This window comes from Balaenoptera borealis, assembly GCF_965194805.1.
Source record: "Balaenoptera borealis genome assembly, chromosome: 14".
Classification (NCBI taxonomy): Eukaryota; Metazoa; Chordata; class Mammalia; order Artiodactyla; family Balaenopteridae; genus Balaenoptera; species Balaenoptera borealis.
Window position 1 is genome coordinate 88604235 of NC_138875.1, and position 24638 is coordinate 88628872.

The window sequence follows — 24638 nt, forward strand, 5'->3', positions numbered from 1 at the left end:
GGCTTTGATGCAGCGCGTGGGCTTGGACGCAGCCTCTGACACCTAACATTTTGTATCCCGATTAACCTCGATGAACCTCGGTTTCCAGCGGGATAAACTAGAGGACTCCACCTGCTTCACAGGGCTTAAGGGTTTCCAGGACCGGCTGGAACACATCCACTCACAGTCTGTGCTGGGGCAGGCGTGGAGTGGACTTTACTACAAACTTTACGAACTGTCATTTGTACTAGTCAGTGTGAACGGCCAGCTTACAAGTGCCTTGGAGAGGCGGTTCGACGACTTAATTTACATTCCATAAAATCTCACATCTTTTCTGCTCGCGAGATAATCTGTTAAACGTTGCCTCTGGATTTTGGAAGTCTTAAAATGTTCATTTTTTCAGAGAACTTTAAACTGAAAGCTGTCTGAAAAAGTGACACAGATAGCAGGAAATTATGTATGATTTACAAGGTTGAGATGAGGAATTTTAAATACAGGCATAATTTCTATGTAATTTCTTTTAGAGTTTAGTTGGGAATGTTTTGGATACCTGTCACCTATGTGCATTTTTTAGGAACTTAAGCTTTCTGTGACTTAGAGACAGTTTGGCCCAGGAATGGATGGTGGGGTTGAAAGTGATGGATCTTTCCTCCTTGGGAACTGTGGGCGAATTTTATTTTATTTTTTATTTTTGTTTTTGGCCTCACTGCGTGGCACGCGGTATCTTACTTCCCCGACCCGGGCCCTCGGCAGTGAAAGCGCGGAGCCCTAACCACTGGACCGCCAGGGAAGTCCCCTGTGGGCACATTTTACCCACTACAGTCCTCCGCTCTACCAACTGAGCTATCGAAGGCTCCGATTGTGGGCACATTTTAAACCTCACAGGCTTGGAGGGATTCATGGGAATTCAGCAAAGCCCTCAGAACCTTAGTTCTTTATAAGAACCGAGTATGACGGTTGTTTGAATGTCAACACAAAATAACTGGTTATGTCTCAACAACATGAACTTTCTTCTGTTCTCTTTCCTTTGACCCAGGAATTGCAACAGTGCCGAACACCACCTTTAACTGGAACACCTTCCTCCAGCGTTCAGGTAAGAGATGAAATCTTCTGGTAGGATTTTGACTCAAGTGCATCTTGCCAACTTGCATCAGTTCCTTGCTAGGTTCACATGGTTTTGAAGAAGAGGCTGTCAGGGTCAAAGAAATGGACTCTTCGGGTAGAACAAAGGAGGGAGCAAGGCACGATTAGAACAAACTTCGCTTCTCCCCGTTTGCCGAGGTGTCATCAGTGGTCCCGTCCCGGTGAGGATGGGCATGCAGCTGAGATGCAGGAGGAGGAGGAGTAGTGCCAGCCTCTCTGACGCTGCTCTTCGGACAAACCTCCCAAACACCTAGTATCAGGTGACATTTGTCTTTATTAAGGATGCCAACCTCCTGTGTTCCTTCGGTGTTACTTTATTAGCTACACACATAAGAAGTGACTCTTGTGGGACTTCCCTGGCGACCCAGGGGTTAGGACTTGGCGCTATCACGGATGGGGCCGGCTTCGATCCCTGGTCGGGGAACTAAGATCTTGCAAGCTGCGTGGCATGACCAAAAAAAAAAAAAAAATGTGACCATTTAAGATGGAGATCAGATTAAGAAACAAACTTTTAAGCCACTTGAAATCTCAGCACCAAAAAGGAACTGCTATTAGTGTTTTGATATATCTTTCTCAACAGTTTTACATATCTATATTAATGCTTTTCATGCATTTATATATATTAAATTATAGCTGTATTAACCTATTATATATTTTTGTCTTTTAAAATCATCATGTAAATATATAAATATGTGATATTTGTATATTTATTGTAAATGCATAATATGTATGATACCTATATTATTTATATTATTATAGATTATATATAAATTATATATAATTAGGTGTGACTTTATATTTTATGTTTAAATAATACATATGTATAAATAATCATATATATAATGATTTTTAAAAGACAAAAGTAGAGTCAAACTGTACTTACTGCTCTAACCTGCTTTATTTATTCATTATGTTAGTAACAATATGAGCTAACTTATTCTTTTTTAAAAATTTCTAAACTAAAGTAAAATTTATGTGGCGTGAAATACAGACTTCTAGGGTAAGATTAGATGAGTCCTGACAAATGTATAAATACCCTAATCCAGACAGATCACATTTCCACTGCTCAAGAAAGTCCCCTCTTGTGCTTTTCCATATTTAATTCCCATCCCTCTGTAAGGGACCCCTATTCCAATTTCTGTCATCATCGATTCGTTTTACCAGTTCTTGAACTTCACCTAAGTGGAATCATACAGTAAGTACTTTTTGTGTCTGGCATCTTTTTTGCTCAGCATAATGTTTTTGAGATTCATGCATATTGTGTGTATCTGTAGCTCCTCCTTTTTTTATTACTGAGTCCTATTCCAGTGTATGGATGTGTCACACATTGTTTCTCTGTTCTCCTATTGATGGACTTTTGAATTGTTTTCCAGTTTTACATACTATAAATAAAACTGCTCTCCACAGTCTTGTGCAAGGATTCTGGTGAATAGCTTGAGTGTAGGGTGGATACACGCTTAACTTTATAAAAGAAGAGCCAAACAGTTTTCGAAAGTGTTGTACCATTTTACGGTTCCACAGACGTTGATGAGAGGCCTAGTTATGGCACATCCTTGCCAACAATTGGTGTGGACAGTCTATTTAATTGTAGTTATCCTAGGGGATCATGAAATAGTATTTGACTGTGGTGTTGGGCACTTATGTATCAATATCTTCCTTGGTGAGGTGTCGAGACAGGCCTTTTGCCCAAATGTTTTAGTGTGTTGTCTTTGAATTCTTGGTCTGCAGGAGGATTTTGTGCTTTTTTTTTTCCCGCTGGGTACAATCTTTTTGTCAGATACATATATTGTGAATGTTTTCTTCCATTCTCTGGTTTACCTTTTCATGTTCTTAACTATGTCTCTTGAAGAACAGAGGTTTTAAATTTTGTTCAAGTCTAGCTGATCAATTTTTTCTTTAATAGTTAGTCCTTTTGAGTCCTGCCTAAGAAATCTTTGCTTACCCTAAGGTCGAAAAGGTATCTTCCTTGTTTTTTCCTCCAGAAGTTTAAGCTTTTCCATTAGGATTGTAATCCATCTGAAATTAAATTTTGTGTGTGATATTAGGAGGTAGGGATCGAAATTCATTTTTTTCTGTAAATTCCAGTATCATTGAAAATGTTTTTCAATGAATTGCTCTGGTTCCTTTGCTGAGAATCAGTTTACTGTGTGTGTTCCTTTGTGTCTGTATAAATCTACCCTTATGCCAGTATCATGCTGTCTTGTTGGTGTAGATTTATGGTACGTCTAGAAATCAGATAGGGTTAGCCTATGACTTTGTTTCAGAATTGTTTTAGCTTATCTAGGTTTTTTGCATATCCATATACAAAATTTAGAATCATCTTGTCAGTTTCTATAAAATCTTGTTGCATTGAATCCAGAGATCATTTTAGAGAGAATTGCTTTCTTAACAATAATTTGTCTTAAGATCTCTGAACGTGATGTGTCTTTCCATTTGCTTGGGTCTTATTTATCTTCATAATGATTTGTACAGGTCTTTCATGTCTTTTAAAAATATTCTTAAGGATTTTATTATTTTTGATGTGCTATAAAGGTTTTCTTTTTAATTTCAGTTTTGAATTTTAGTTGTGGCTAGTATATAGAGATACACGTGATTTTTGTAATACATTGGCATTATATCTTGAAATATAAATTTATTGGTTTTAATTACATCATGTTTTTAATTCCTTTATTGTATTTAAAATTCTATAAATGTATCCAAACAATCCTTTTGGTTGGGAATTTAGATTTTTTAAAAACTTTTTGATATGAAGTGATGAAAGTGCTAGGATTTTAATCTTCATATGTTTGCCCAATTGTTTTCTTAGGAGCAATTCCTAAAAATAGAATTGCTGGATTAGATTATGCATTTAACCAGAGCTTTCATACGTCTTACATGATGTGTAAGTGTGTCTCCTTGGAAAGGTGACATCAGGGTGCATGTCCATCAGTGAAGCTATGAGGGTACCATTTTCTCTACATGTGGTGCCATTGTGTTTTCTGTGCATGGTATGATCCAAACATAATTACGGTGTCTAAGCAAAATTTTATTGTATTGTACAATATCTTTAAGTGTAAAAAGTTTAGTTGTCCACAAATGAAGCCCCTAAGTGTATGCTATTTGGGATTATAACTGCCTTACAGGCTGATCAACCCTGTAATTCTGGTAAAGGTACTAGAACAGCTAAAATTATCTCAGCAAATGCAGTTTGAGGCCTAAGAAGTCATCTCTTTTAACCTGAAATACTTCTCTCTAAAGACGACAATGCAGGGGTACGATTAGGGGGAGTTGAAGTTGCAGGTCCTGCTGTAAATCTGAGAAGAGAGTGAAAATGCAAAATCAGTGCCCTGCCCTCAGCAGACAGGAAGACACCCCAGGCCTGTTTTTACTCCGAAGACTTCAGACAAAACCTCCAACACATACTCCGTGTCAGCGTTCGCTTCCCTTGAAAAGAAGAAATTTCCATACATTTGATTAGAAATAATTTTCCAAGTGTTTTACATCAATCTCAGCAAGAATGGCAGAACTCTTGTCAGCATTACAAATGAACCCACACCATCCAATTGCTTTATCATGTCAGGAAGTGTAAGCCGTTATTCAGAACCAGGAGGCCCATTTTAAATGGCCTGTTGTAAGGTTATTCCATCCTCTGTATATCAGAGGTCACTGTTGCGGTGTAACTAAGATTCATAATTTCCAAAAGGAGAGTGATTTGTCATCGAGATCTGTACCCTGATGGTTGCTTGTTTCACCAGTCTTACTGTTGAGTGATTAACGGAACAGCCAGGAGATTTAAAATACTCCGCAGACAACATCCCCTCTTGGGAATGTTGGCTTCAGTTTACTCTTAATATGTGCGATCAGAAGCTGTAAACGCATTCAGAATATACGGGCTCAGGGACGCTCCGGCGGGGACTGTGGGAGCTGACTGCTGGAGAATGGCTTAAGAGTTAAGATGGAGGGGCTTCCCTGGTGGCGCAGTGGTTGAGAATCTGCCTGCCAATGCAGGGGACGCGGGTTCGAGCCCTGGTCTGGGAAGATCCCACATGCCGCGGAGCAACTGGGCCCGTGAGCCACAATTACTGAGCCTGCGCGTCTGGAGCCTGTGCTCCGCAACAAGAGAGGCCGCGATGGTGAGAGGCCCGCGCACCGCGATGAAGAGTGGTCCCCACTTGCTGCAACTAGAGAAAGTCCTCGCACAGAAACGAAGACTCAACACAGTCATAAATAAATAAATAAATAAATAAAAGAACGTGAATTTCAAAAAAAAAAAAAAAGAGTTAAGATGGAGGATTCAGCGGCATCTCAGGGTTTTATGATCAGGTGTCTGTTCTCATTTGTACAGTCATTCATCTTTGTCAACTTTCAGACTCCAGAGGTAGACCATCTTTCTCACCCGTCCTCTATCTCACCCTGGCCTCTGGAGCATTCTAAACCCATGATTGTGTTTTGTCACTTCCACTCTGGGCTGAGACAGTGAAAACAGAAGTTACAGTGAATTTGATGCAGACCGTTAGTGATCAAATACTCACCCTCTGGATTCCTATGAATTGTTAACCTTGAAATCAAAGGGAGTGGGTTGGGAAGGGCCTCACTGAACACTGAATATAAATAGGTGGGTAGTGGATTAGTCCCCAGGGTTTATGGTCACCTTCTTAAATATCTGATGTCAATTTCAGGGTTTATTCTCCTTTAAGGTATGTCTCGGGTTAGCTGAGAATATTCAGTAATATCTCTAAGCCCAAGCTAACAAATTAACTAAGTCTCCTTAGTTTAAAACATGAAATCAGTTTTATGCCAACCAGATTCCATGATCAAACAGGTCAACTAGGAACAAATAAAGAATAAAACAGATTAAAGGCACTAAGTGGCATTGTTATAATTTTTCACGCTATGTTCTCATTAGCACTTCTGGTCCGAAAGTATGTGTTTAGACATAAAGTTAGTTATCTGGTCTTTGTGTTTTCAGGTACATCTTAAACGTTGTTATGATTCAGTGAGCCAAGATTTTTGCTTTTAAATGCCAGTAACCAATGCATCTAGAGTAATGGTACCTCTCAGGCCATCAAATCCCGAAACTGTGAAAGCTTAAACTTGACCCGGACACACCTTCTTGGTTTTTATTTTCATTTTATTTCTATTTTCATTGTTTATTTAATTTTCTCTCTCTCTCTTCCTTAAAACTCTATTTGTATTTCTATATGGAAACTCTCATATGCAAAACTCAGATGGTCATATTCTCCTTCCTCAGGCTATTCCCTAGGAAAACTCACTTGTTTTTTCACATGGAAAATTCATGTCACTAGATCCCTGTATGCGCTCACAGCCCCCCAAATGAGATTTTTCAGCTAAAAGTCACTAAGTCTAATCAACAGAAGTTCTTGAATTCTTTTCTCCTTATAATCACGCGTGAAAAAAAAACCCAAAAAAGACAGAGCTGCTGGAATAGAAAACGGCAAAGAAAGTGGCTTAAACGTGGATCGGGTTTCTATTCTAGAACCAGCGGACGGATGAGTCACTTAGAGGATTTGGGAGCGTGGTGCTTAGTCTGTTGGGACCGCTAGGGTGCCAGACCATGAAATCAGCACGTTTCGTTGTGGAGATAAAAATACCATTCTCCAGGAAATGGTAATATCGGAAAGACACGTAAATGGTTGCATTTGTAAGGGATGAGTTCCAGCCCTGACTTGTGCGAATCCCAGATGTGAGAGGAAAAGTAAAGAGAAGAAAAGTAAGCTTGGGGTTCAAATGAGGAAATGAAATCCACTAAAAAAATTAGGTAGGTACCTGCCTCACCTCCAAATCTCTAGAGGCCAGCACGTTTTAGTTCTTTTTTAAAATCTGAGAATGAACACGGTACATTTCCCTAAAGTTGGCCAAGGCCCTGGAAGAAGCTGAAATGGAATTACTTAGAGTTGATGCATCCATGAGGTCGGGCCTGAGACCTTAGTTGTTTGATCAGGATTTTTGAACTTCATTTCCTGAAAACGATATTGGTGTATGTGAAAAGTGCATGTAAGCTCTCAAACCCAAATGCTGTCTCTGCATTTAATTAAGAAAAAAATATATTTTTTTAATCCTAGAATAAGACAAAGCCTTTGGTTCTTTGTTTGATCCTATGCTAATATAGGTTTCTAAATTCCCATGACATTTGATCTCCTGCCCAGGAAGAAGAGGGGGAAAGAGGCAAGAGAATATGGGATTAACTCCTTCTCCCTCTAGGGTCTGGTAGGTCGGGGGGGATCTCAAAATCAGTTTAGTGAACTGGGCAGCAGCACCTTTAAAAATTGAAATGAAATAGAATAGAAAATATCAGAGCGCCTTGTATGCAATAGGTCTAAATGATTCTTTGAAACTGTACCGTGTCTGTGTGTGTCTGTGTGTCTATATGTATAAACACATATTTCATGTGTACAGGGTTGCAGTATAGTGTGTACATATTACTGTAAGTCATAGTCAGAACATTCTGAAGATCAGTGTTGTAAATTATGGATTATTCTCTCTCAAGTTCGGCTTTCCTAGGGATCCTGGGGTGGGGTACGTAGAGGTCCACTTTTCTCCAGCTTTACCTCACCAGAAGGCCAGCGGGTCTTCTGTACCTGCTGTCCTGAGTAGCTAACACGTGTCAAATCGAAGTCAAGGAACAAAGTAGGTTTCCAGCATCTACACTTGTCACAAAGCAAAAATAAAGAATTAGATGCAGCCTTTTTACCGAGACATCACATCGGTTCTTGAAATAGGGCTTTCTTTGGATGCCATCTCTGGATGCCATCTTTGTGTTTGTTTTGTTTTTGTATTTACTTTTTTTCAATTTGGTAATACAGTTTCTCTGATTTCTCCCTCTTTTTGGTACTTCCATGGTTCTCCTTCTACCTTCCTTTTTTTCACTCCTTTTATATAGTTGAATGGATATTCCATGTATTTACATGATGATGATGATGTAAGGGATGTTGTATCCTTCTCACTGTATCACACCTGGAGACACGTAACATCACCTTCTTCCATTACTGGCGATTTTTAAAAAAATATATCAACTCTGTGTGTGTGTGTGTGTGTGTGTGTGTGTGTGTAAATAAAGCCATGTGCGCTGGGTTAAGGTTTTTTCCCTTAGTTAAGTGGGTGTCTTTCTTGGTTTCCCCAAGTCCAGGTGTTATAGTTCCTTTGTACAAGAAGTTATTTTTGAGAAGGCACTTGTAATTTCTGTCCTCATCAAACTTCCCCTCACCAGTTTTAGCATTCATTGATGGTTCTTGCCTAACTATGTAGGTTTTGGCTGTTTTTCACACCTGACCTTCCTTTCCTTGATGGTATTCTTCAATTTGTATCATTTTTAAAAATTTATTTATTTTGTATTATTTTTATTTTTATTTATTTATTTTTTTGGCCACACCGCTCAACACACAGGATCTTAGTTCCCTGACCAGGGATTGAATCTGTGCCCCCTGCAGTGGAAGCGTGGAGTCTTAACCACTGGACTGCCAGGGAAGTCCCCTGCATCATTTACTAAAGAGAAGAGCTTGTCTCCTGACCCCAGATTCAAATGCCTGACCTCAAATTCTTCTGATCTCAAATTCAAATTCTGGACATAGCCTCTAGCTTAAACTTTTGGTCAAAGAAGTATTCACTAAGGTCTGTATTTCTAAGGTTAGTTTCAGTACTGAAAATATAGGAAAAATATATAACAAAAAAAACTCAACATATCTTAATGAAATTGTCAACAGTTAATTCAGAGACTGTAATAATGGTTTAAGGTTTTTCTAAGAGGACATCTGAATCTTAACATTTCAGTAAAGGCTTTCTCCAGTGCTGGTTTGTATTATTATTATTATTATTAGCTTTTGTGATTGTGTCAGAGTGCTGTCAATATATCTTATTACATTCATTCTAATTATATTACTACTCAAGACTCAAAGCACAGAGGGAATGAAATTATTTGCATTAAGAATTGGATGAATGAAATGAATGAATGAAAACCTTCTTCTTGCATGATTTTATGTCCAATTACATATGTTTGGAAATGGTGAAGTTTTAGGCTAGCTTGGGTTAATATTAATAATTTCTTTTTCTTTAATGAAATTTTATAAAGAAGGCAGGGTGGCTTCTTTTCTTTTCTTTTCCTTTTGTGGGGATCCATGCCACGTGGCTTGTGGGATCACAGTTCCCCGACCAGGGATTGAACCCAGGCCATGGCAGTGAGAGCGCCCAATCTTAACCACTAGACCACCGGGGAACTCCCCGGTATTAATCATTTCTGTTGACTGCATGATCTATGGCTGCCGAACGAACGTCCTCAAAAATGGTGACTTAAAACAACCGCCATGGATTTTCTCGTGACTTTGCGTATTGGCGGTTTGGACTTGGGTCACCCCTGCTTCCACTGTGTGTGCTGGGCTCACTTGTAAGTTGGGCTGAAGCCTGACGGGTCCTGCATGCGTGGTTGGGTCTCTCTCCACCAAGTCTCATTCCTAAGGAGGCAGCCAGGCCTGACTGTAAGGCCAGCAGCATCCCAGTGGGTGGGACGTTGGACACCAGGCTTCCCACGGCCAAGAGTTGGAAGTCACTTCCGCTCTGTTATTGATGCCAGTCACCAGGTCAGCCCAGCATCTAGGGGTGGGGAAATGGGTTCCACCTCTTGCTGGGAGGGACCACAGAGAATGTGGTCACCTGCAACTCGCCTTACACGACAACATTCAATGTAGCAAACCTAAACCTTTTATTTTATGTATCTGTGGGCACGTATACATTGCACGTGTGTCCCTATATATAAACATATACGAACTCAAGAGGACATTCCTATATAAACCATCTTTCTAGTTTCACAAAGAAAAGATTCTTCCTAACTGGAATTGCATGGAAATATTTTCTAGGACCTGTGGCTGACATTTCAGTAATAACTGAGTCAGTTCTTATCACCTCATCCTTCTGCATTGCAGCAAAAGTACCTTTACTTTATTAGGCCAAGTTCAGCTGAGGTTGATTCATCAGGAGGAACAGTTAGTTCATGCAGTGAAATGAAGATAAAACTTAGGCGTGGGAGCAGCTGCCTGAGAGGTCAGAGCCCAGCAGCCTCTGAGCTGTGTCTGCGGGGCCATTGTCACCGGGTCATCGGTCCAAGTCCTCTTTGTTGAAAATACCCTGAACTCTTCTGTTGCAGAGATTAACCAAAGTGCTGACAACCTACACGTGTTTCTCCTGATCTGTGGACTCCGGCAAGTGAAAGACCCTCTCTATTTGGTGGATGCATTCTCGGGTATGTGTTCTCAGGTGACCCTTTGCCTGCGGAATTCCACTAGGGTCCCTGTCTTCACATGTCTCTCCTTAGGACTTTGAGTTTTCTCATTTTTTTGGCCCATCAGCAGAACTGTTTCTAGATGGTTACTTTGGAAACAACCAGAAAAATAATCTCACTGTGTAGTCATTTCAGTTGTTTCCTACTTTCCTGTGCCCTCAGCTTCTGAGGAAGTCATAAAACATAGCCAATAATGATAAGTCTAAAATAATTTTATCTGGCAATATTTTACACATGCCAATTTGTATGATACATCTGGAGTTTTGTTACATTGCTTAAGTTAATCTATAGACTCTTCAGTATATTCTAAAATCCATATTGAATTGTGATGGCATATCCATCCTAATTACCTAATAAATTAGATATCTGAATAATGTGCAACGTTCTAGAAAAAAGTATTTTCCTTAAAACCATAAAATGTCAAATACTTACATTTAAAATAATTATGTTGACTAATATGAATGAAAGCAAAATGATATGAAATAATTTATATTGCAGCGTAATTAATATTACACTGATTTATATTTTCAGCTGTGACTTAAAACCATTTTAAAAGTCTTTCTTTTTTTTTTCTTCTTTTCTCCCCAAGAATGGCATCAAGAGGAGCCCAACATTTATATGGTTATCGTCGGTCCTGAAGTAAGTTGATTTGCCGAAAGCATTGATCTCATCTCTGTTTCCTCTTTATTCTTCTTATGTATTTTCTAAAATTAGTTTCTGTTACTTTTCTAACCCAAGGTTTATTTCTTTCTTAAGTAAATAAAGTCTGTTTGCCTTTATAACAATGAACACCAGACCAAGGTTAAAGATTATGAGGCTTTATAAGTCTTTACAATTAACTTATTGCTGCAAAGGGTAAGAAATTCTTACGGGAATACAGAGGAGTTAATATAAAGACAGTCCATGTAAGTCGGTGTATAAGGCAAACGTTCCATGTGGTCCAGATCGTCTTTGAAACTTCCTGGAAGTGCTCAACTGACAAACACAGAGCTGTTCCTTCACCCGAGCACTGGATTAAGCCATTAACTTGTATTCAAGAGCCGAGTGGGGTGGAAAAGCACAAGAAATACAGTCTGCACTGGGGCATGTCCTTGCCTGTCAGTGGCCGTTGTCTGGGGAACAGAGACCAGTGGCAGGGCTTGGAGGTGCTGCCTGTCACTCCCCGGGACTCGGGATGTCCCCTCTCCCCTCCGGCAGATCCGGAGCAAGCATGTGCTCTGTCCCAGAGTCCATTCTAAGCGCTCAGGATGCAGAGAGTCTGGGGCTGACACACTGGTCATCTCATGAAAGTGAATGCTGATTTGCTCCAAGCAGTTTGGAAAATAAGATACGCCTCCCGCCAGGTGGGATGTAACACCGCGGTAACAAGGCCTTTGCTTTCTTCGTGGGGCTTCTGTGCCAGGGCTGCACGGTGCATCCCCTGTGCCCTACGACAGCTCACGCTTCCTTTCCCTTTTGCCCAGCGGGATGGCTGAGTCTTTGCATGTTCAATGCCTGCATGACCTCCCTGTTCTGTTCTGTAATTCCTCCTCTCGTGGTTTCCTAGTTCCCTAGGGACCCACCGAGCATGCGGGGGGGGGGGGGGTGGCAGGCTTTTCTTTCGAATACTAAAGACCTTTGGAAATACTACATTTACCTCGAAAAAGGCCCCCTAGCCTAAAAACATATCAAGGGCTAGAATCTGTGTAGCCACATTGGTTGTCACATGGAAGAAGAATCACCCCATCATCCATGTTCTTTGTTGGTATAACAGACACTCACACACACAGGCACGCACGTACCCAGGCCTGCACGCGCATACCCACATCGCTCACACGCTCAGGGCCAGCCTTTTGATGGTTAACAAGATAATCCCTAGTGCACTAATGAATGCATGTTGAACAATGAATGTTAAGTCCCATAGTGGCAAAGTTGTTACTATTATTATTATTTTAATTCTCTTTCCATCCTCCTGTTCGAAGAGCATGATTGACTGAAAAAGTTTTAGTTTGATGCTAAATTCCTTGCTAACCAAGAGAGAAGGCCTGGGGTTAGAGCCATGGCAACAACAGTTATCCTGAAAAAATTTAGCAATGTGGCTTTCTTTTCCATTGTTTTTACTTTTATGGTTCTGTTCTACTTGTGGTGTGTGATACTGGCTTTCCAACGCTGAAAATTTCCTTTAAAAATGAATTGATTTCGCAAAAAGTTGTAAATAAGCAATAGTACAGCTGGGGCACAGACGTGACAAATTGTGAAAGTACGCAAATAGCCAAAGTTTGGGAAACAGTTTTTATCGAGAATCAATCGGTGTGCCCAGTGGAAGAAATACCGAAAGAACAACGCTTGGTGGAGAAAAACGTTCGCAGACATCGGGCTAATGATGATCTGATTTCTCTGTTTGACTTTTTCTGTCGTGTTGCCTGTTAAGGAAACCTAGAGGGAGGTGGCAAACTTCGAAGCACTAGTTTAGCACTAAATGTGTGCCAGAAACCCCTTTCCAGAGACATGAAGACCGAGGCAGCATTTGAGCTGATACAGAGGTCAGAGAAGAGGGAGTGACCAGGACACGTGGGGCTTTCCTGCATTTATTAAGCATCTTCATCTTTACCTCAGTTGCCTACAGGTGAAGGATGCCATTTGTTTCATAAAGGCTTCCTAAGTCATAGTCTTTTAGAAGAAACACTATTGTATTGTTTTTTACATTAAACGATTAGGAAGGCTTTTCCCTTCTCAGGACAAAGATATTTATTCCGCCATTTGTTTTTGGAACATACAACATTCCCTCTAACTTTAGTTTGCCTAATTTTAAAAGAGCAGTGAGTGTAAAAAATGTGTCTCTTTCCTCCTAATTTCACTGCAGGGAAACTTGTCCCTCAGGCTCCAGGTTGGGAGGCGGTAGGGGAGGGTGGAGACTGTGGCCAACTGCGGAATGAATGGTGGGCGGGGCACGATTCAGCCGCAGCAGGGTTTGCATTCAAAGATGCAGGCTCCCTTGTCAGCCTTGCAAGAGAAGCCGCAATCCAGAGGCCTTTTTCTTTCTCTCTTTTGAAAAAATGCCTGTGTGTGTGAAATGTCTTATTTTTAACTGCTGGGAACTAATTAGAAAAACGTACTTATGCTTGTGCATGCGTGCGCACACGCACACACACTCTCTCTCTCTCTTTCTCTCTTTCTCTCTGTTTGCCTTGTTGGCCCTACAAAATGCATCTCTGTATTTTCTCTTTTGTAACTTCCAGAGGGAGGCAATCCGAAGTGGTTTTGAGCAAAGGCTGTCATGACTTTGCCTGTTAAGGATCAGGGAGCAGAGGGTGACGTGAGCTGGGCGAGGCAAAGCAGGTTTGCAGGGACCGTGGAAAGACGTGTCGTGGGAAGCTTAAGTGCTTCCGCAATTCCAGTGGCCCCTCCTCTCTTTTTCCAAACTAGTCTAATAAATCTCTGATATACCTGAGGACGGGATGCTTACTGGGCAAGTGCGGGTCTGGGACGAGTCTTGTAGAATGCCCCACCCCCAGGGCCCCCGTGGGACCGTTCTGAAGCTGCGTCTTCAGCCACCGAGCTGGTTTGCTTGCTGCAACAGGGGAATGAGTGAGAGAAAGAGGAGCCATGGAAGGGCGCTCTTGAGTGAAGGGTGGCGAAGAGTTATGATCTGAGAGTTGCTAGTCCTTAAGTTCGTTGCCATGAATCAGTAACAGTTCGCAAGCACTTCTTCCACAAGGCACCCCACTATCTATAACTAAAAACCCTCTAGGAAACGGGGAGAGGCATCCTTGGGTTGCAGATTTGCTGCTTAGCAAAACCAGCCGTAAGCACCTGGCACTGGTCAGGCAGGCGCACTCGGCCCAGAGCTTTACTGAGACTTGCTCACTTCTCCTCCACCGACGGGAGAGACTGGATCTTCCAGATCTAACTCTGCCTGCGGGGATGCAGCTGCCTTCTCAGCCTTGCACGGACCTGAACGCAGAAGCCAAGGCTTTGGACCCGACTAGTGTTGATCTGTCTTGGTCCATCCGGGCGGCTCTAACCAAGGACCGCAGATGGAGTGGTTGACAAACAGCGGCGATTTATTTCTGACGGTTCTGGAGGCTGCGAGTCCAAGACGAAAGTGCCAGCATGGTCATGTTGTCGTGAGGATGCTCTTCCTTTCTTGCTGTGTCCTCGTGGTGGAAGGGGCGAGGGAGCTCTCCGGGGTCTTTTGTAAGGACACTAATCCCATTCATGAGGGCTCCAGCATCATGACCTAAGCACTTCCCAAAGACCGCACCCTCCACCCCAATACCATCACCTTGAGGGTTAAGATCTCAACGTATGAATTTTAGGGGAGACACAAACATTCAGCCCCTAGCGATGTCCCTGCCTTGTAAAAGGTCCTTATCAAATCTAAAGAGCCATTACAATAGCCATTACAGCAAACACCTTAGTGTCATCCTAGCAGACAGAATCATTTGAGTTTCTAAATTTCTAAGGCAGCACTTGGAATCCAGTTAGTCACAGACTCCTTCAAACCTCTTGTTTCCTTCTTGATTCCCTCTTCCCTACAAAAGATTTTTTTTTTTTTTTTTTTTGGCCATGTCACACCGCTAGTGGGATCTTAGTTTCCTGACCAGGGATCGAACCCCAGCCCTCGGCAGTGAGAGCACGGAGTCCTAACCACTGGACCGCCAGGGAATTGCCCAAAAGACTTAAAACCAATATATGTAGACACACATTTCAGATCCTCCAGTAATTCAGATAAGGCTAGTGTCTGTTAAGTTTTATGTTTGTTTGCTTTTTCCTCCATAACCAGTGGTATGCTGGTCAATGTTTAAAAACAGTTCTGTTGGGGAGAGTGGGGTGGGACGCCCTGTTTTCTAACAACCCTGTTTGCCTATTTCTATAAAAAGCTTTTACCATGGCCAGACATCAAGTAAAGCCAACTCCTGCACATTTTACATAGTGACCCACTACACACACACACACACACACACACACCAGAAACAAGCTTTATTAAACAATACTCTTGCTTCATGTATTTCACACACTCTGATATTTTAAAAAACCTGTTCCATGTCTCTGCTTTGCTATTCCATGTCATTAAAACAAAGGTTATTTTTATTCCAAAATTGATTTCATGATGTGCTCCCTGATCTGAAGTTTGGACAACACTGACTTGGGCCATGCTTGATGGTGTGTGTTTGTTTGTTTGTGTGTGTGTGTGTGTGTGTGTGTGTGTGTGTGTGTGTGTTCTCTCCATCCACTAAACATATTCCCTCTTGAAAGCCAGTGCCTTGGCTGCTTCCTTAGTGGAAGCTTCCCTCCCCACATCTTGGGCTGGCTCAGATATGCTTCTCCTGACCCCTCAATTTAAACAAGCTCTTCCCCACCATCATTGTAAGATTTCCAAGCATCTATCAGTTTTCAGCATCAAGAATTCAATTTAACATCACTTTTGAATTCAGAACTAGGAGGAGACTAAAAGGATTTTACACTTGAAATTGAATATCTGCTACTATGTTATGGGTTAATATGCTGATCTTTTGGAAATACATTTGAGAAGTGGGTCAGAGGTCAAATCTTGGGACACATTAAGATTCATCTTTTAACCATTATCTCTTAGAGCAGCTCAAACACCCCGAGTATTACAATGATCTTTGACATCTACTGTGAGTACACTCTTCTTCCATTCATCTTTTTCTTTGATAACTGCCAAGCTCAGTGACTGAATAAACTCTTTAAGTCTAAATTGCACACTTTTGGAGGACTGTAGCCTTTCCAGGTCATGTGCAGGGTCTCTGAGTACAAAACTGCATTGACTCTGTTAGTTAACTACTATTAACTAACCTACTATCAGGGCCTATTATTAGGGAATAATCGCAGTGCATGCAGCAGCGATTCCCTCTCTCTCTGTCCACGTCTCTGCGCGGAGCCCGGTCAGATCCGAGACCCCAGTGAAGACCTGGCTACGCAGCTCAGCCAGTGCCCCCTTGGATGCCGCATCAGTCCAGCTTCAGCCCGAGGGAATTTATTAGGAGGTGACAAGGGCTACTAAGACCAGGTTTGGCTGCATCCACTTCTTAGTCTCTGGATCATTCCCTTCAAGGTCCACGGTCCAGTGTGGGTTACATCCCGCCAGTTTGTAAGGAGGGTAGCAGGCACCCGATCCCACTTCCACCAGACCACATGCAGTGGGAGGAGGTGAGGAAGACGCCCAGATGAAGCAGCGGAAGAGGTGAAACGGATGCCAAAGAGTCAAAGCAAAAAATCAGTGAGCACGGCGTATGCGGATTACCTGTTTGCTTTTATAAGTGATCAAACAAGAACTGGATACTTTCATAGGTCACTTAATGGAAATCAATGTGGCCATTATTTGTTCTTGTTTGTCATCCTAACCAGACTGCATGCTCCCTGCCGAAAGGGGCCATGTCTATTCTAGTCACTGGGATATGTCCATGTGCCTGCAGCACAGTGGCACTCAGTAAGTATTTCTTGAAGGAATGAACAAGGAGGTAAATAAAATTATATATATATATAGTGGGAGAGTGAAATTGTCCACCCCAAAATGTCTCTTTGGCATGCAGATTATTATTTATTATTATTTCTAGCTGTAAACAATCAAGGCCCAAAAGACTCAGGAAGAACCTTTGACCCTCCCCCTAACTGCCCAGAGAATGTCGATCGAGGACCAGGAAGGGAGCATCACCACAGGTAACCACAGTATGAACTACGTGTGGAGACAGGGAGGAACCCAGCAAGGTCTGTTTGTTAAATTCCTCTCTGTGGCCCATTGTCTCTGCCTGCCACAGCAAACATTTGTTCACCAAACATTTGCTTTTCCATCTCCATGTGAATTGCCTTCCTTCACTTTGAGGTCCCAAACCCCTACCCTCCACATCCTCTTCTGTCTTTAGCTGATAACTTAGTTTTCCTGGGTCTCTCCCATGTATACATGGGATTAAACTTGTGTTTGATTTTTCTCCTGTTCATCTGTCTCACGTCAACTTAATTCTTAGACCAGCCAGAAGAACCTCAAAGGGGAGAGGAAAATTTCTTCCTCCCAGACAATATACATACAATTATATGCATATGTGTATATGTGTTCATACATATACATATGAAGGTACCTATATACAACGATATACATACTGTTCATGTAAATGAACACGGAAGTAAATGAAGATGTCCAAGCCTATTGAAGTTTTGCTCACAAACGTCAGCATATTGCGTCAAAGGATGACGCAATAAGGGGTAATCGCTACATTAAATAACAGCTGAGCACCATTTTCACTGCCAAGAACACTCTTTCCCTGAGGGAAAATCACTGAGTAAACACCAGGGACCAAACATAATGGCCACATTGATTTCCATTAAGTGACCTATGAAAGTATCCAGTTCTTGTTTGATCACTCATAAAAGCAAACAGGTAATCCGCATACGCCATGCTCATCGAGTTTTTGCTTTGACTCTTTGGCATCCGTTTCACCTCTTCCGCTGCTTCGTCTGGGCGTCTTCCTCACCTCCTCCCGCTGCATGTGGTCTGGTGGAAGTGGGATCGGGTGCCTGCTACCCTCCTTACAAACTGGCCTAGGTAACCCACGCTGGACCGTGGACCTTGAAGGGAATGATCCAGAGACTAAGAAATGGATGCAGCCAAACCTGGTCTTAGTAGCCCTTGTCACCTCCTAATAAATTCCCTCGGGCTGAAGCTGGACTGATGCGGCATCCAAGGGGGCACTGGCTGAGCTGCGTAGCCAGGTCTGCACTGGGGTCTCGGATCTGACCGGGCTCCGCGCAGAGACGTGGACAGAGAGAGAGGGAATCGCTGCTGCGTGCACTGCGATTATTCCCTAATAATAGGCTGAGCTCTTTTTCAGGACATATTAACTAACAGAGTCAGTGCAGGCTGGAGGTGTGTCTGCCAGGACAGGGGAGCCCAGGGCCTGGACTGCATACAGCATTCACATTGGTTCCTGCCGTGTCCAACGGCCGGGCTCAGAAGGCAATTATCACACTCTTCTTTGGAATAGTATTGCTCTGCTTTTTGAGTGGCATTACCTTTCTGCCAGCGATTTATAAAATAGAGTAAATGTTCTTGTGTGTGCTTTGTATTTTAGATGCGATGCGTATGTTTCCTTCTGTGGTCATTCTTAGCAAGAACATTTCAAAAAGCGGGATCTCAGCCCCTGTGAAATCTATCTAATCCTTCATTACTGTTTACTGCTGGCAAGTTAGTTAACACCTATGGACCAAGATTGCATCATCTGTGTCAGGCAAAGTGTAGTCTTGCATGGCTGTGTAGTAGAGTGGTTGTGTGCTAGCTGGGTGCACTTCACTGCTCCGGGCCTCAGTTTTCCCCATCTGTAAAGTGGGTGTGACTAAGAAAACGTAACCTGCCTCATCGTTTCTTGAGAGGCCAAAATGAGTGCATACTTGGCTCAGCGCCTGGTTCGTAGGCGGCATTGTACGGGCATTACATGAAAGAACTTTCTGTGCTGATGTTTCCTTTCTGTGTTGACATGCTAGAATTCTGTTTTAGCTGCAGAATGGTTTAAGGCGTTGGTTTTCTCTTAAAGCTTCTTTGATCTCTTGGTCCAACCATCTCGGCAAAGCATGTGGTTTCTGCTCACGGAGGTGGGGGGGGCCTGGAGTGGGTGCATTTTCTGATACTCTTTGGTAAGCAGTGTGGTAGGAACATTCAGCTCCAGCATGACAGCTTAATGACTTTCCACCATAATTTCGTATATCAAAGATGATTTTCCTTAAGCCTGGGAGTTGAGACAATATACTTTGCTGGAAAGTAAATAAGCTCAGAAGGAGGAAATGAGAATTTTCTTTGCTACTTGCAGTGTTTTCACTTTTTAAAATTTCATAACATGTGCTTTCATTAAATAAAAATATCTACCCTTCTTTTTTCCTTGCCTTGTGTTTTGTTCCCCTTGGCTTCACTAAGAGATTTGAAAATGAACCGATGCGGAAGACACACCCAGAAAAGTTTAATGCAGTTTGTACTTTCAACTTGAAACTTGCTGTTGTTATACCTTCAAAATTTTAAAGGGTTAGGTATTTCAGCTGTCTTGTAAAAAACATTTTTTTCCCTTCATGAATTCTTTTCCCCTAAATAGTTAATCACGAGAGCAGAAAAGTGTTAAAAAAATTAAAAACAATGGGGCCTCCCTGGTGGCGCAGTGGTTAAGAATCTGCCTGCCAACGCAGGGGACACGGGTTCAAGCCCTGGTCCGGGAAGATGCCACATGCCGCGGAGCAACTAAGCCCGTGAAACACAACTACCAAGCCTGCGAGCCACAACTACTGAAGCCCATGTGCCTAGAGCCCGTGCTCCACGACAAGAGAAGCCACCGCAATGAGAAGTCCACGCACCACAATGAAGAGCAGCCCCCGCTCGCCGCAACTAGAGAAAGCCCGAGCGCAGCAACAAAGACCCAGTGCAGCCAAAAATAAATAAAATAAATTTATTAAAAAAAAATTAAAAACGAAGAATTTCTAAGTAAAATTTATCACAAGTAAAACATGCATGTCAGAATTAATGTGTATTGCCAAAAGAAGCCTTTCATTGCACTGTTTATCTTTTCATGACAGGATGTTAGGATTATAATGCAATTCAGTGGTTTAGGATAATTTGAATGAAAAGGATCAGAAGTGGGAAATGGAAAGGTAGAGCCAGTATAGAACTAGCATGACCTTGGGAGGAAAATGAACATGTCTAAGGAGAAGAGATGGACAAGTACCCCAAAAAGTAGGCCCACTTTTGGTGGGAGTTTGGGAGGAGATGTTACTTCTGGTTTGGATAACTGGGCAAAGTTTCTCCAAAAGGTGACATTTGTCTGTGCCTTGGGGGGTGAATGGGTTTTAGGGATGGAGGGTGGCATTCCTGGTGGAGAGGAAGACATGCAATTAGGAGAGAGGTGAGAAGTGGAGAGTAAAGATTACGGAGTCCGTGCTTGTACTGCTTGCTGCACAACGGGCCAGTAAATCAAGAAACGAGTAGCTGGGGCAAGGAACAGCAACTTTATTCGGAAAGCCAGCAGACCGAAAAGATGGTGGCCTAGCGTCCCAAAGAACCATCTTATCTGAGTTAGAAGTCAGGCTTATTTTATACTAAAAGTGGAGGGGGTGTGGTTGGTTGTCACAAACTTCTTGGAATCCTTTGTTCTTGCAGCTGTCCGTGAAAGTCAGATCAGGCTGTTCCTGTAAACTTCCAACAAGACAAATGTTATTCTCTGTTCTGCAGCTTTTTATCTCTCTATGAATGGAGAAGTGTTATAGCTTTAAGAATGGGCTCTTGTATATTTCAGGCTACAGGCAACATTCTTAACTTGTAGCAAAAGCAGTAGAACAGGAAAGTTAAAGTAAAAGAAACAGATCCAATATGGAGTCAGATTTGTTCTTCCCTGTTACATAAATAAGTAAGTAGGGAGGGGTTCCGTAACCCACATGTGCTTTGTGTAAACTATATGATAAAAATCCTTTGAATAGAAACCAGAGGGGCAGTGGAACTTGGGTAAGAGTGCCATCTCCAGAGTCAGACTGCCTGAGTTTGACTCCTGCCCCAGCACCTTCCTAGCTGTGTGATCCTGGCTAAGTTACACCAGCTCTCTGAGTTCCACTGTCCTCTCTCCTAAAGTGGGGATAATGATTGCAGGATTGTTGGCAAGAAGTAATGCACACATAGGACTTGGCGTAGCTTAGGCCCAGGGTAAGCAGCGAGTGAGTACTGACTGTTAACAACAGCAGTAAGCAATAAATCGTGCATGGCTTTGAGTTTATTCTTTAAAGATCTTTCTAGCAATAGCATTGTGTTTGTAGCTCCTTGTGTCCCTCTGTAACCCCACTGTTGCCCCTAGCTTGCAGAGCTCCAGCCTAAGGACAAGGGGGCTGAGTAAGGAGGTCTCTGTACAGTGGTTCCTGCAAAAATGACTGTCTGCAAGTCCACGGAGGGTGAAGCCCCCAGGAAGCAACTGACTACAAAAGCCTCTTGCGAGAGTTCTCCCTGAAGACCTAAAGAGACATTTCTCCAAAGAAGGCATACAGATGGCCAACAGGTACATGAAAAGATGCTCAACATCGCTAACTATTAGAGAAATGCAAATCAAAACTACAATGAGGTACCACCTCACACTGGTCAGAATGGCCATCATCAAAAAGTCTACAAATCGTAATGCTGGAGAAGGTGTGGAGAAAAGGGAACCCTCCTACACAGTTGGTGAGAATGTAAGCTGGTGCAGCCACTATGGAGAACAGTATGTAGGTTTCTGAAAAAGCTAAAAATAGAGCTACCACATGATCTAGCAATCCCACTCCTGGGCATGTATCTGGAAAAAACTATAATTCAAAAAGGTACATGCACCCTTATGTTCATAGCAGCACTGTTCACAATAGCCAAGACATGGAAACAGCCTAAATGTCCATCAACAGATGAATGGCTAAAGAAGATGTGGTATAGATATACAATGGAATATTATGCAGCCATAAAAAAGAACGAAATAATGCCATTTGCAGCAACATGGATGCAACTAGAGCTTATCATACTAAGTGAAGTAAGTCAGACAAAGACAAATATCATATGATATCCCTTATGTGTGGAATTAAAGTATAACACAAATGAACTTATTTTCAAAACAGAAATAAACTCAGACACAGAGAACAGACTTGTGGTTGCTGGGGTGGGCGGGGGCGGGGAGTTGGGGGGTGGAGGAGGGATGGAGTAGGAGGTTGGGATTAGCAGATGCAAACTATTACATATAGAATGGATAAACAACAAGGTCCTACTGTAGAGCACAGGGAACTGTGTTCAGTATCTTGTGACAAACCATCATGGAAAAGAATATGAAGGTTATATATATATATATATATATATATATATATATATATATATATATATATATATATATATAACTGGATCACTTTGCTATACAGCAGAAATTAACACAACATTGTAAATCAACAATACTTCAATAAAATAAAATAAAAAGAGTGCACCCTGTACTGGAGAGGTGAAGAAACTCATCGTTACAGGACTGTAGCAGCTTGCGGAAAAAAGACGTTATCACATCCACTGAACTTCTGATTGGCAGGCGTTCCTTCCCGTGTCTGGTGCGAGAAATTGCTCAGAACTTCCAAACAGATCTGCACTTTCAGAGTGCAGCTACCCGTGCTTTGCGAGAGGCCAGTAAGGCCCGTCTGGTTGTCTTTTTGGAAGACACCAGCCTGTATGCGATCCATGCCCAATGTGTAATAGTTAGGCCAAAGGACATCCAGCCAGCATGCTGCTTACACCGAGAACATGCTTAAGACGACTCAGATGGGAAACCTTTCATTGTTTAAAAAAAATTCTCTTCTTGTTTGATAGTTCTGAACGTTAGATTTTTTCCCCCCCAATGGATGCAAAAGGTACCTAAGCGTATGATTGTTGAGTGGAAAAATAGAGGGCAGAAATCAGGGATTGGCAGTTTTTCCATGTTCATTTTGTATGTGAATTTTTTTTTTATTATTATTTATTTATTTATTTATGGCTGTGTTGGGTCTTCGTTTCTGTGCGAGGGCTTTCTCCAGTTGTGGCAAGCGGGAGCCACTCTTCATTGCGGTGCGCGGGCCTCTCACTATCGCGGCCTCTCTCGTTGCGGAGCACAGGCTCCAGACGCGCAGGCTCAGTAGTTGTGGCTCACCTGCCTAGTTGCTCCGCGGCATGTGGGATCTTCCCAGACCAGGGCTCGAACCCGTGTCCCCTGCATTGGCAGGCAGATTCTCAACCACTGCGCCACCAGGGAAGCCCCTGTATGTGAATTTTTAATGTAAAAGCAGAGACAGTAATTCAGGTCATAATGTTTCAGCAAACAAGTTTCAGAAGTTGAATTTTATAAAAATTATAAATAAACCTGTTAAAATATTCTGGATAATGCCAGCGTTTGGATTTTCTTAAAGCAAGTAAATTTCTGTTTTTAAAAATTTTTATTGAAATATAGTTGATTTGCAATGTTGTGTTAGTTTCAGGTGTACAGCACAGTGGTTCAGTTATACATATATACATACACGTATCTCTATTCTTTTTTAGATTCTTTCCCATTATAGATTATTACAAGATATTGAGTATAGTTCCCCGTGCTATAAAGTAGGACCTTGTTGTTTACCTATTTTATATATAGTAGTGTGTATCTATTAATACCAAACTCCTAATTTATCCCTCCCCTCCTCCCTTTTGTTTTCTATGTTTCATAGTTTTGTTTTCTATGTCTGTGAGTCTATTTCTGTTTTGTAAATAAGTTTGTTTGTATCATTTTTTTAGATTCCATATAAAGCGATATCATAGGATATTTAAAACAAGTAAATTTCCAGCTGATGGCAACTAAATGGTCTTTGCAGCATTTTAATCGTATGGTAGATTCCATCCATTCACTACGCTTTTGTGAGTTGCTTTTCATACATGTGTTTAGTGGTTTGTGTCTTCTGTACTGTTCCTGCAAGTTTGTTATTAAAATAAATTAAGCTATAAAAAAAGTCTAGGAATAATTTCAATTTCTTTAGGCATCCAGATTTGCTGTGTTCGCCGTCAAAGCGATGTCATGATCTCGGGGATGTAAGTGTGCTTTGCATTTCCGGTTCCTTGGGATACATCTCAGGCGTATGAGTAGTTTGAAGGATTTGGGGTTACACACACACACACACAGCATTTCCTTGCCAAATGGAACTTAAATGAAGTTTCTGGAAAACACAAAATTATTCAGTTAGTATGATAAACTCTCTAGGGATATCATATTCATTAAACTGACTTGGTTTGTAATTCCTGGTACCTACTGGTGAAGTGTGAATGAGAATAGAAATTGAATCTGCTTTCACTTCTAAGCTCATCAGTGGTAACAGGACAGGCCGGCAGACACTGCGTTCGTAAAATGTGTTTACACCCTCATCTGCCTCTATCTTTGAAGACACGTTTAGAATTTTGTCTTACACGTGCATAAATTTAAGAATATTTTGTCAGTTATTTTAAAATTGTTTTCATTGTTAATAAAACCAGTGGAGGGGTGGTGCAGGGCAAAACCAGTCTATTGATTGTTTCATTGAAGAGTTTGCAGTTGGATGAACCAGATGTGATAAATATCTTCTGCAGCTCCATCCTAACTAGGCTTATAGGAACGCTGTGACAGATGGAAACGTATCCCTTAAGATCCTCTTGGTACCTCAGTAAGTAAATTTACCTGAGAAGAGCTCATTGTGCACAAAGAGTATTATAGTTTGGCTTCTGATGGTTGGGAATAAGGTGTGCTCCTCCGTGGACACG

At 41.8% G+C, this 24638-nt stretch overlaps 1 protein-coding gene across 9 annotated transcripts in view; it reads left to right on the plus strand.

The window, feature by feature from the left end:
- Positions 1 to 24638, plus strand: part of GLT1D1 (glycosyltransferase 1 domain containing 1) — a 170455-nt gene that overhangs the window by 53374 nt on the left and 92443 nt on the right. For 8 of the 9 annotated variants that reach the window (XR_014233878.1, XM_082353269.1, XM_082353266.1 and 5 more), the window contains 3 exons: positions 1016 to 1072; positions 10256 to 10351; positions 10980 to 11029. Coding sequence is in view for 8 of the 9 variants with exons in the window: in XM_082353269.1 (XP_082209395.1) it covers positions 1016 to 1072; positions 10256 to 10351; positions 10980 to 11029 (203 nt within the window). In the remaining variant the exon portion in view is untranslated. Of the gene's footprint in view, positions 1 to 1015; positions 1073 to 10255; positions 10352 to 10979; positions 11030 to 14120; positions 15558 to 24638 lie in introns of those variants that run through there. The other variant, XM_082353271.1, reaches the window with a different exon arrangement.